At 50.0% G+C, this 12,364-nt stretch overlaps 5 protein-coding genes across 5 annotated transcripts; all 5 read right to left on the bottom strand.

Moving 5' to 3' along the window:
- Positions 1-613: 613 nt before the first annotated feature.
- Positions 614-1,114, bottom strand: PHATRDRAFT_11271 (predicted protein; the record flags this gene model as incomplete). Its single annotated transcript, XM_002178848.1, has 1 exon — positions 614-1,114. A coding segment is annotated over one exon (501 nt), but the record flags the coding sequence as incomplete, so codon positions are not given.
- A 471-nt stretch (positions 1,115-1,585) lies between these two features.
- Positions 1,586-2,833, bottom strand: PHATRDRAFT_45003 (predicted protein; the record flags this gene model as incomplete). Its single annotated transcript, XM_002178847.1, has 1 exon — positions 1,586-2,833. The coding sequence occupies one exon, from the start codon at positions 2,831-2,833 to the stop codon at positions 1,586-1,588; it is 1,248 nt and encodes a 415-aa protein (XP_002178883.1).
- Positions 2,834-3,123: 290 nt separating this feature from the next.
- PHATRDRAFT_45002 (predicted protein) lies at positions 3,124-5,740 on the bottom strand. The gene is made up of 3 exons (XM_002178846.1): positions 5,249-5,740; positions 4,316-5,035; positions 3,124-4,216 (listed from the first exon to the last, which is right to left on the bottom strand). The coding sequence occupies exons 1-3, from the start codon at positions 5,612-5,614 to the stop codon at positions 3,266-3,268; spliced, it is 2,037 nt and encodes a 678-aa protein (XP_002178882.1). The 5' UTR covers positions 5,615-5,740; the 3' UTR covers positions 3,124-3,265.
- Positions 5,741-7,403: 1,663 nt separating this feature from the next.
- On the bottom strand, positions 7,404-8,774 carry PHATRDRAFT_1631 (cell surface receptor protein; the record flags this gene model as incomplete). The annotated part of the gene is made up of 1 exon (XM_002178845.1): positions 7,431-8,774. A coding segment is annotated over one exon (1,344 nt), but the record flags the coding sequence as incomplete, so codon positions are not given.
- Positions 8,775-9,659: 885 nt separating this feature from the next.
- On the bottom strand, positions 9,660-10,867 carry PHATRDRAFT_45001 (predicted protein; the record flags this gene model as incomplete). Its single annotated transcript, XM_002178844.1, has 2 exons — positions 9,660-10,735; positions 10,777-10,867. 2 exons carry the CDS (start codon positions 10,865-10,867, stop codon positions 10,020-10,022), a joined length of 807 nt encoding a protein of 268 aa, XP_002178880.1. The 3' UTR covers positions 9,660-10,019.
- Between the last annotated feature and the right edge of the window lie 1,497 nt (positions 10,868-12,364).

The following is a 12,364-nucleotide window of genomic DNA, read 5'->3' as shown; positions in this document are numbered from 1 at the left end:
TGTGATCCAAACACGAAAATCTATAAGAACAGCTGAACCCGAAAAGTAAAAATAAAGTGAACTACTTCTTTAGTTGATCAAAACGAGCGGCCAAGTCTGCATACGATGACGCCTTTGGTTTGCCTCCGCCGACATCGTTCCCATTCGCCGCAATACTCCCGTTTTCATCATTGTCAGTGTCACTAGTGTCATTATTCGGATCACTGTCCTTTCCAGCACTGCCAATGTCGTTGTTGGGTGTCGTCGGTGTGCTGCCGGGTGGTGCCGTCGGTAACCCGGGGGGCACAAAAATATCAACCTCCTCAAAGTCGTCGTTCTTTGTCAAAACTGAAGCTGTACCATTCGTTTTCGACGAAGATGCCACGTATGGTGTAGCTGTTGCTGTCACAATTGGTGGTGGGACGCTGCCACGTGGTCCGGAATCTTGATATCGCTGCTTGACGAAATTTATTTCCTCGTCGGAATTCAGCTGACCGGTTGTTGCTTCTTGTATGCCCGGATTGATGTACGACATTTCACCCAATCCGCTACCTTGTGCCACCGCTACGGAATATCCGACCGGAGCCGCCATGGGTTCCACCATTTGAGCTGCCGATAGCTTGATCTTCGGCGTCCAATTTACCTCATACTGCTCGCAAATGCGTTCTAAATACCTATGAACGAGGTATGCAGCCGGTGGATCTACCGACAATTTTGTCACGACCCGTTCGTTCAAGACGCCATTCGTATTCGCGAGTGCGGCTTCTTCAAAAGCTTTGCCGTATTTTGCACAGAATAGTTTGCGAATGGCGAGCAGCTCGGGAATATCCACCCGATGAGATGCCCAAATTAATGTCGAAATGACGGAAGTCATATCAGGCGGGCATGATCGGCTGTATTCGATAAGTTTGAGTCGCTCGTGGATCAATTCACATTCGAGTTGCAGTATTTCATAGGCTTCCATGAGATTGTCGTCCCGAATGAGGGCTTCCGCACGAATTTTCGCCTTTTCTTCTTTGGGCGGTTCTTCGGATAGCATTTTGGCTACTTCCCGCATCTTTTGCTTCGACAAGGCGGCTTTCTTATTACTCGCAATTTGAATTCGCGAAACCGCCATTTTCAATTCTAACACAAGACAAAGTTTTTAGCGTTAGGAATCTTTGCAAGCCGACCTTTGGACGCTGTAAGGCGATAACTTACGCGGTTTGAGCTTGGATGCGCTGAAACCTCCAAACATGATTCCAGTATAAAGAAGAAGGAAAGTGAACCCAAAGGACGCGACGACGAAATGACATCCAACCTACGAAAAATTACGATGCGGACCCCGAGTCGTCCATTGTCGCGGTTACAGGTTGGCGATCGTGTTTCCGTCGTGAATCGTGCGCGACTCGACGATGCTGTGGTACACTGACCCGGAAATGAACACGTACTACGGGAAGACCTTCCAGAGATAGCGGACTACGAAAAAAATAAGTTAATACTGCAAACTAGCTACAACCGCAGTGCTCGAAGCTATACGTACAGTCTCACAAGGATCTATGACTTTTACACCTCAGAGACCAACATGTGAACTACAACAGAAAGAATGGGAATTAAGGCCGACCATTTAGTTCAATACCGTACAAGAAGCGTTAGTGGACACCATCGTTGTGTATTCCGTCTTCATTTCCGGCACCGCGGCTATGGGCTTCCGCCAACCAAAAGCTTTCGCGTCAGGATCCCGTCCGTGCCAGATCTGGGCCCATACGGAGCTTCCGGCCCAAACGACACGATCGGCAGGGTAAGGTGCCGTGTCTACGTACCCCACGATTCGACCGGCGAGCGGTCTCAACTCGCTCCAAGTTTGACACAATCTGGTGAAGTCGTCGACGAGGTTGCCAATCTTTGCAGTAGAAAGATTTTCATTAGGGTTCTCAGTGCTTTTTAGAGGAGTTCCAGGTTGATATTGTTGTTCGTAGGACCCACGGTTTTCGTCGTCTTGGAGCAGCACTGTCTTGACCTGTCTTAGCACACGATTGGGCAAGTCGGGTCGGAAGGAGATGGCTTCGCCAGTAAAAACAACGTTGCCAATAACGTATGGTCGCGCCTGTCGTGGACAGGCCTGTATACAAGACAAGAATGCGGTTACCAGCGAGTTGGGATTAGACGGATCTAACCAGCATGTTGTCATGGCCTCCGTCCAAAGCAGTGGTTCCAACAGGTCTGGCTCACCGCCATTAGCTTGCATTACTTGGCGGTAACCCGCCGGAACGGTTTGAAACGTAAAAGGCAACGTCAACGAGCCAGCCTGAGCCATGCAATACGCGGCCGTATTCGTTACATGCACTGTCAACGAATCGGGCAAGTTTGGAAATGCCGTCGGAATCAGACTCAGGCAGGATTGAAAAGTGACGTGTGGAACGTGCTTTTCGTGCAGAACCCCTTCCAGCGTTTCCTGCCAAGTTTGTGGACACGTCAAACCCGTATCAAAAATAACGACTACGTTGCGGGTTGTCGGATCCGGATGGTGAATCCGGCCAAAGCATTCTTCCACGAGCGGAAATAAGAGTTGATACAATCGAGCGCGCTCCATAGTAGCGCGACCGAGCATAGAACCACCAGTAGATCCGTTAGTATCACAGCCATGATTGTAATCAATCAAGTCAGGATGCAACAATACTCCAAAATGGGGCAGCGCTTCGCCAGCGTACCCAACCCGACAAAAGCACGACGTAAATTCGAGCAAGACGGGTAATCTAACATTGGTTGTCAGACGCGTCGTCGTCGTTCTTGCAGTCCTTCGTGTCGATGATATCATGGCGCGAGCGCTACCGCTGCCACTTCTGCTACTACTTGTCGCGATGGGGCCAGCCATGGTGACTATTCGGACGAAGTGGTGCGATGCCGTTTTTAGTTGGTAAAATTGTTGGTTGCTTTTGGAAACTCCGGGTTCGTTAGCCAAGCGAACTGTAGCCACAACGACCAGACTATGCTGTGAATTCAAAGACAACTGACTGTGAAGGTAAGGAGACGCCTATCATGCCACAGATGGAGATCCAGCTCTCTATTGGCAGATGTTGATGCAAACGACTTTTTCAATGAACGCAGTCCTCTTATTAGGAGGAATCAAACCAACAAAAAGACGGTAATCGTAGTGTTGTGCGTGGAAGACAAACAAAGCACAGTGCTAATATTAGAGGCGTGTGCGAAAAGTATTTTGAATACACATATTCGCTGAAACTGCAATCTCCAACGCAAGGAAGAAACTGGAAGAAGCTGAAATGAGGAGCCGCCATGCCGGTCACGATCAGAATGAGAATTGGGCGTCGACAAAGGCCGGGCTGAAAGACGGTCCCGAGGATAGCGTTTCGTAATCAGCATCTTCCTGTTCCAAAAGATGCAGATTGCTGTGTCGTGTAAACGGGTCGTCTTCCTGTTCCAAAAGATGCACGTGATTCCGGCGGACGTGCGGCAAGCTCCGGCTGTTGGTTAGTTGAGGGGGGATCACAAACAAGCAATCTTCCTCGTCGGCGAAATCATCCAAGGCAAAGGATGGATCCGGGTAAGTCTCTTCCGAACTATTCCGAACAGAGAAGCTTTCAACAATTCCGAAAGCGGAAAGGGTTTCATTGCGTGGGAGCGGAGGGGGCGGCGAGAATTTTGTAGCGAGATTTGCGCGGACGACGTTGCGATCTTTTCGGTTAATTTCTCCCGAGACGACATCCGTGGGCGAGTCACAGGGATCCTCCAGGTTCTTCCAGAACGGATCCTTCGTCTTGACCGGGGCCGACGATGTGCGGCGCGCCGCGATCGCCCGTGGAACGAACGGATCCGAGCGTGCGGAAAAGTGGTCGTGATGTTCAAAATCGCGGTTCGCCGGCGGCGGCACCGCCCAATCCAAATCTAGCAACTCAGCGGTGTTGTTCTTGCGGGGTGTCACCGACTCGTCATAGGGAGTATCCTCGTGTGAGTTCTTTCGCATAACTTCGGACAAACCCGAGGCAAAGCCAAAATCTTGCGGCCAGTCAATGGGAGCAGTCTTTGCAGCAGGCGTGGGTTTCTCTTTAATTAAATCCGTGAAGGATGCTTCAGTGTTGGAGTCTTCTTTAGAAATACTGTGGGGGACCGTGGGGGTCGTGGATTTGCTACTGCTGTCGTGATTGACGGTGCCTCGGTCACAACTAAAGAACGACAACAGCTTCTCCACAGACGGTGGCATCGAGTCGTCTATCTCACCGGTCGCCGTAGTGGTCTTCAACTGTCAATATGTCACACAACGAGTAATTTGTAAGCGGTGTATTTCTTCGAGTGGCGGAGAGTTAGTAGGTAGGGAACGTCTTTTACCCTCAACACATACCACTTGTTCGTACATTTCCTGAACGAATACACTCCCTTGCGCCCACACGGAACCCTTTTTGGTCACGTTTCGTCGCGATTGTCGATTTTTGGAATCCAGACTCCGCAGGGACGTACCGCTGGATGCAACGTAATGTATCTCGGGAGACGCTTCGGAAAAGCCGACCGACTTGGAGGAGGGCGACACACGTGCTTTTCGATCCGTCTCGTCGCCGTGGGTCTGTTGCAGTTCGGTCTGAAAGCTTTCGTTGGCCAGGCCCACGCGATCTTTTTTCCATAAAGAATTCATCATTTGTGAAACACCGGAGGTCGTCGACGAATCTGGGATACGGTCGAACACGGAACCGAAGGTTTCGGTAAAGAAGGTCGATTCCGCCGGTGCAAAGTCATCGTTCGGACTGTCCGCATCACCCGTCTGCGAATCTTCGGCAACACTGTCAACGACGGATTCCGTCGTCGTGGCGTGCTGGTAGTACTGCGCTTCCTCGGGTGCGGAAATCATTTCGAGTTGCCGGAACTGCGGCGGTTCGTCTGGTACCGCTACGGAACTGACCGACGATGGTGCTTGGATGGGTTGGAACCAAGCCGGGGGTGGAGGTGGCGGTGGTGGCGGCGGTGGGACACCCCGCGACGCCGGAATGTGTGGCGTGACGGGAGTCTGCGCCACGGGATGGTATAACGAAGGTTCGCCCAGGAACGGAGCGGGCGTCCAGGACAGCGGCTGTAAAGCAGATCAATCGATCGATGAACAGGCAGGTGAGCAGTAGTGGTGTTGATGAACACGAGAGTATATGCAAGTTGTATGATATATATATATATATATATATGTGTCGGCGTGTGTGTATGTCAGTGGAGAGCCGAGCCAATCCGTTACTCCAGGCAACCCGACACGAGTATGACAAAGACGTCTCTCCCTTTCTATCCGTCGACGTACCTCGTCTTGTGGTGCGCTTTCGACGGGGACGGTGGGTGCCGGTGCGGGAACGTATGCGTGTCGGGGGAGTTTGACGGGAGCCGGAGGTGCACTAGAACGCGAGGGGGTGCGGGTCGTGTGCGGTGTGGCTGGTTTCGGTAGAATGGCTTCGAAGCGTTCCGTCAAGCGCTTGACGCTACTGACGGGCGTTGTCGTTGCGGTGTCTGTCGTGAATGGGTCGAACGGTGACGGATTCGGCACGAAGGAAGCTTCGTCGCTGGTGAGTGGGTCCGTGTCGGGACAAGGCCAATCCGTCACACTTGCTTTGGGCGACGGGGTCCACATCATTGTCTGGCTACTTTCCGGTGTCGGGTACGGCGACTTCATGTTGTGAATCGTGTCACTCTAGGCTCGCTAATAGTAACTGTTTCTACAATAGCCACTACAGTATCGTTCATGTAAGCCAAGAATGACCAAGGTTGGACTGATCCGTCCTCTTGGACGATATCAGTCACTTCAGTACAATACGACCAAACTTCCTTCACCAAAAGAGGCGATGCTTCCCGAAAAAGTCAGGCCCCTGTGGTAGCGGTCTTGTTGTTTTCGTATGTCGGATGTGTGCGGGTACCGTATTTCCCCTATATAGGGAAGAAGGGGAACACACGCGTGCGAGGTTCCCACCGTGCACTATTCGTCACCCCCCCTACTGTGTGTGCGTGAGTTCCGTGACAGTGCTACGGTATGGGTACGCGAGGCCGGTCGGTTTCGAACGAGACGAACCGTTGTCTAAGACACGCCGGACTGGATGCGGTATCCAACTACTTATACATACGGGATTCCCCTACTTGTTTCAACGGCAACTCTGTAGTACGCGATGCAGACAACGGTACGACTCGTGGTTTCCCGTTTTTCAGCCGTGTGTAAAACGACAACTCACGCACGATGAAAACTAGAGTAACTGTCATTAGTTTGACTTTCCGTTAAGAGTGTTCTCTGATCATAAATAACTGACTAGTAAGAACAGTGCGACTACCGAGCGCAACCCAGCTCCTTCTGGAAACCTCCCGACTACCATTCATCTAATTGAAATGAATGACCATGGATTCACGCTCAGAAATCTTCGGAACTAGTTCCTACGCGCCAAATTCTCTGCCCCAATAGTCGGCGACGGCCGGGCGTCCACGACTCCCATAAAGTTACGTTGAGTTGTGTACGTGCGCCCAAACATAGGTCGCCGACCAAGTCGTATACCGATACACTTACATGCATTGGTTGGAATTCCTTCTGTGCCGATCGGTGATTGCCGGATAAATAGTGTTGACACCTTTTACGAACATTAACACGTTTGAGAGGACATCAGAGCTTTGACTTGTGAATGAGGTACCTTTTCATTAATCCTGTTCACAATTCTTCCTTATGGTTTAAAGTATCCATCCAACCAAATCTTCAAAGGTAAGGTTAGCTTTTTCACAATGTTTGAATGCCAACAACATACTGAGCTGCTGTCCGATCCCAAGTGATACCTCTATTTGAGAGAGCGAGAGAGCTACTACAGTTGTGACAAAAAATAGGACAAACTGTAAGTCTAAAATCGGTTTCCTCTACCCCAATATTGGTGACGCGTTTGGGAGTGCATCCAATGTTTCTTGAAGTGTCTTTCAAATAGAGCAATAACATTCACATTTCCAGAGAACGTCCGCTTTTTGTTCCACGCCGCCTGTAACATGTCTTTCTCTCCAAACCTCAAGAAACGCTTGGGTGATACATCGACTGCACGAAAATGTTAATATATCGATCCCCTTGGCGATTCGTTAAGAATTTGTAGGAACGCCTACGAAGGTCGCGAAATGATCAAAAGGTGATGCAACTGCAAGGACGGTTCTTGTACGGCCGCTCTCTGCTTCGTCCACAGGGAGCGCGACGGAAAGAAGAAACTCGGATATATCTAGGGCGTCGCCACTCTTGGTGTATTTCGTTACGCTCGCTGGTGCTACCATTGCAGACTCTATCCAGGTGGGTAGCCACCCCCAATACTTTCGCATCGGTGCCAGTAACTCAACCCATTAACTTGGACGAGGGCAGACCCGTGGCTTCTGCTTGTGTACAAACAATTGACCAAGTAGACTAGATGGTTGGAATGGAAGGTAGGCGAGACATGAACGTTGACGCGTTTGACTTATGCACGCAAATTCTGCTCTTCGAGATGCAATTCGCTGCCGTCCTTGGCGAAAACGACGCGTTCGCCGGCGGTGCCAATGTAGACATCGTCCCTTTGGTAGCCAGCAAGGGATTTTTGCAGCAATGCCAATACCCATGCGGCCGAGCACAGTCCAGTCGCTTCCAGTATCAAACACAAACGAATAATCAAGTAGATGAGAGGATTGGACATAAAGGCTACCGGGAGTGACGAGGCAATGATACGCCACGCCAGTGACGCAACTATCGTTGTCACTAGGGCTCCGAGCATACCCGTGTTGAAAAAGTTCTGAATCCCGTCACTGACTCCAAAAACATTGTTCTCGCCAATGTCAGTGTTGACGCTCACCGAAGTGATACGCGCTATCACAAACGTACACACGGTAACACATATCTGGCGACCGATCAAGAAAGCCTGCAAGTTCTGGCCACTGAACGTCAATCCACAGTTGGCGTAAGCAATTGGATGCTTCCTGAGTTCCTCTTTGGGGAGATTCACGACGGCGAAGAGAGCAATCTGCATCCCTTCCATGATACCGACTACAGCCATCAAGATGAAGAAGATAATCACGGAAGCAATTGCTGGAATGCCGTCCCACATATTAGTCTTTCCGTTGAAAAGTGCAGTCAGCAAAACGGCAAAAGAGAAGCCAAGAAGGACCAGAGACATAGCCACACGCCCCCAGAACAGCAGACTCTGGAAGACGCTGCGTGAGGGTTCGTTGGACTCGATAGGGGTGCCAGACATTTTTGAGAAAATGGTCTGAACAAGATACACGGAATGCAAAAGACCAGAAGCTTCAATCACCAGCGACGTGTATATTGTGAAAAGCATAAAGTAATTGTTGATAAAGTCAAGCATGCAGTTGGCCGCGTTCACCTGTGCGGTCAATTGTCCGACGATGATTACGGTCAGTGTCACGGCGAGACCGGTGGCGAGAAATGTTTCATTGATAGCATCGGGTAGGCTTAGTACCGAGGCATTTGCTATAGAGGACACCATCAAGTTGGTGACGAAAACAACCAAGACCACCAAGAACTGACGACCTACAATGACACGCTCCATATTGTTTCCTTGGTGGGCGAGTTTGGTGCATGCATACGTCCGTGGGTGTGATACAGCGTACAATTCCTTGTCAATGGGTTGAAGGCCAACGAGGGCTCCTTGTCCACCTTCCATCATAGCGAGCCACGTGATGAGGAAACAAACAAGAAAGACTGCAAGAACAGGGTTGACGTTGTTTTCGCCAGTAGCCACAGTTTGTTCCGAGAAGATTGCGGCAAGGACAACAATTATGGAGAAGACGAGGAGAATCATCGAGTAAACACATTTGAACAATTCGATACCAGACCCCAGGCCCCATCGTGATGTCTCTTTCTTCCTGTCACTCTCGTCGGTCTCTTTAGAATCCTGAGGGGCGTGGTATGGAATCTCATCACTGGGATATCGTACGGGCTGTCCGTGAATATCGCCTTGTGGGAGGATCCACGTTCCGTGCAGTTTCTCCAGTAATCCTTCGCGAATCCTAGGGCTATCCTCATCACCTCCAATCCGAGCGGCGGTGTGGGGGCTAGTTGGGGCTTTTGGAGTCTCCGGATGTTCGCTACTATCGTGCAGATCGGCAAGTGGCAGAAATGTCGTCGTCGATTCCGGAGAGTCAGCCTCAGCGGTGGCGTCCACCGAGGGTTCGTCGACCGTCACATCGCGGTCCGGATTGGCGTTGTGATTCGCGGTTGCCAGAGTGCCAGGGCAGCAGAATTTATCGAGGAAATCAGACATTGTTGCCGATGCCGTAGAGCGCCAGCGCCGGCGCAGGAGGCGCACGACTACGGAAATATGAATGCCGACCGAGAATAGTGCAACAGCTACCGTCGCTTTCCTTTCCGAGTTGTGTGTATCGACTCACTCAAGATGCTGTGAGAATGGAAGCTACCGTTGTCCTCTTTCAAGACGATGAAACGTCGGGATGGAAATACTTTCCTTCTTGTACGATGGATATGGAACGTGTTGGCGAGAGGTCCGCCAAATTGTTCACTTCCGGAAAGGGGCAACCGCCACCCGACTTCGTACGGTACCGAACGACCACGCTTAAAAAAATGTCAGTCATATAGACCGAGAAAGCAAGCTAACCGTAAACTACTGGAAGGGCTTATCCTAGAGCAGGCGCACGAGAAAAAGACATCAGGTGTCCGTTGAAAGTTCACAGAGAGTCATTAGTTTTATACCCAATGGACTCGTTCCAAGATCAGCTTCCTTAAGTGTACCTACTGCCTATGAAATGCATAAGCTATTTCGGACCGTTATTTGGGGTTTCATGAAATCCCACTTTCACCGGGAAATTGAAGCGCTCCTTCATCGAAACTAAAGATGGACTATCGCTAGTGATGAATGCCAGTTTCAAAGAGACTTGGATATAGAGCCTGGAGCCTGGAGACTTCCCATCATGATGTTTCATTCGGCCCAGGTCACTCGTCTTTGTAAACAATAGACTTCTCAGAAACGGTCAACAGCAAGTAACTATTTTTCCCGAAGCTGTTGACTATGAGTGTCTGGTCCTAGCTGAAAGAGAGTCGGTGATTTCCCTAACGTGCATTCTCAACCTTTTCGTTTCTCTTCGGCTTGTTTGGCGGAGATTGGTTGTTGCGGCTTTTCTTGCTTGGCCAGCTTCTGCAAAATGTCGTGTACGACGTTTTGCATTACTGGTTGTCCCTTACGGGTGCGTTGGGAGAGTTGTTGTGTACGCTGACGCCGCTCCCGCAACTTTTTTCGGCGACGACGCTCACCTTCCTCTCTCTCCTTCTGCTTTTGATCCATTTCTTCCTTGCGCTGTTCGGCCTTTTGCAATGACTTTTGGAACGGATTTGACTTGCTTTTCTTGGCGCTGCGATGCGGCGTAGGTAACTCAGTTGCTATGGCGCTGTTGCTGGCTTCGTTGGTGGACTGATTTAAATCTTTATCGTTCTTCGCCTCTGTTGAGTAACCCTCGTTTCCGTTAGTAGAATTCGGCGCTTTGCTATCGCCATTCACGTGTTCGGTACTACGTTTTCGACTCGCTCCTTGTCCCGGTACGTAGCCTTCCTGTTTCATAACCTTGCTGTACTGCCGGAGTTTCTGGGCTACGTGCCGACGCTTTTTTTCGTGGCGCGCACGGAATGAGTGGAGAGCCTTGACCACACCCTTTTTGGAGGACTGGGCAAAGGCTTCTACACCCAATACGCGTTGTGGTTTGCGTTGCGGGCCCGACGACGACTTTTCCCCGGTCGACGGGGCCTTGCCGGATGCTTCCTTCGGTATAGCGCGAGCCATAGGGACTACAAATTACAAAAGTATCGACGCGATGTTTGTATCTTACGAGGCAACAGATCAACGGGACGACGGCAGAATGCAACTGCTGCAGGTTGACTGCTACGAGTAGAATTTCTCGGTGCCTGCTGCCTTCTCATGGTTGGTGGTCGCCTCTGGAGTCGTGAAAGGGGGATGCTCGTGAGCGACGGGCAGACGACAGAAAAATTCGAAATGACTGTGAGAAGTCACATCTATCTCACTTAAGAGCTTCAATAGCTAGTAGTCCGCGTTTAAAAAAGGCGTTTCTCTAAAGTTATTCCAGGTATAACGGCATTGCCCAATACAGTAACCGCCATGGAGGACACTGCACTAGCTCTAGCGAGCGGAGGCGCATACTGAAATATTGAACTTCGCGCCAATTCAACTATTTCGAACGTCACGGCCAGAACCAAACTTTGCTCTACAAGAGCCAGGGTAGCAAAGTACAGGTGGCCTGTTCATGTCATTTAATTAAATGAATCAGGTCTCTAGTATACTCAGGTTTCTTTTGCCTGCATTATACAAACCCAGACGGAAAGCGTACTCTTGCTTGTTCACAGTCAACCCCGCTCCCTCAGTTTTCGCTGCTGCTCCAGGACAAGAAAGCCCTCTTTTGCTCTCGGTGTATACTTTAAAGCATTGACGAGGTACCAGGAGAAGCATTAAGTGTCCTTCTTTCCTTTGCCATGGTAAAAATTTCAAAGAAGCACCCAAGAGCCGTTCTCGCTTCTAGATGCCGTAGAAGACTTTGGGTGGCTTTTGTATGCTCTTGTGGCTTGGGCCTCCTACTCTCAACGTCACAGTTTGGCCATTGCGGTTGGACGCAGGGTCTAACTTACAGAATCTTTCCAGTTTTCTTGAGCCAACGCCTCAAACAAAAGTTGAAGTGACCCCTGGTTTCCTGAGAGCGGGGATGATTGAGACCGTACCAGCATCCAATCAATCATTTCCGGCGAGGAAAAGCTTTGAAGCGAAATTTACTACTAGTACGCAGCTCCCTGATACTATCCCTCTGTACTCGGTCCAGTCCTCTCCAATTTTGCAGCGTCACACATGCATAGCAAAAATACGGGAACGCCACCAGCAGGCCTATGCTCCGTACATCAAAGAAAGGATTCACGACAATGATCGAGCATTGTTTGTCAACTGGAAAGTTGGTTTTGAGTACCGCATTGCGAAATTGCGGGCATGCCTTGAGTCGTGACACCCAAGGCAAGTTGGCCAAAACTAATCATGTGTGTTTGGTCACAGATTGCAACAATGATTGTTTTGGATTGGTGACTGGACAGTTGAATGTCCAAATACATCATGTGACTGTTTTGGGTCTTGACCGTTACCATGCTTGGAAGCATGGTTACTATGGCAAACTTGCCCACGGTAGTGTGCACAATACCGTGGGATTGATGAAAATGGTCCACGGTAATGCTTAAGACCGTGGAACTGGACCACGGTGGTTTTGGCACCGTGGAACTTGATGAAACTGAATAGATTTGGCTTTAGTTTAGAGCTTATAAATCTTAACAACGATTGTGTGAAAACCATATTCGTTAGTTCGTATCTCTTCGTTAGAAGCCAGACGAGTCTTGATCACCTTGTGCTGTCTTCAGAAGCCAGGA

The sequence above is a fragment of the Phaeodactylum tricornutum genome, chromosome 5 (assembly GCF_000150955.2).
Source record: "Phaeodactylum tricornutum CCAP 1055/1 chromosome 5, whole genome shotgun sequence".
NCBI lineage: Eukaryota > Bacillariophyta > Bacillariophyceae > Surirellales > Neidiaceae > Phaeodactylum > Phaeodactylum tricornutum.
This window is presented reverse-complemented; position numbering and strand designations above follow the sequence as displayed.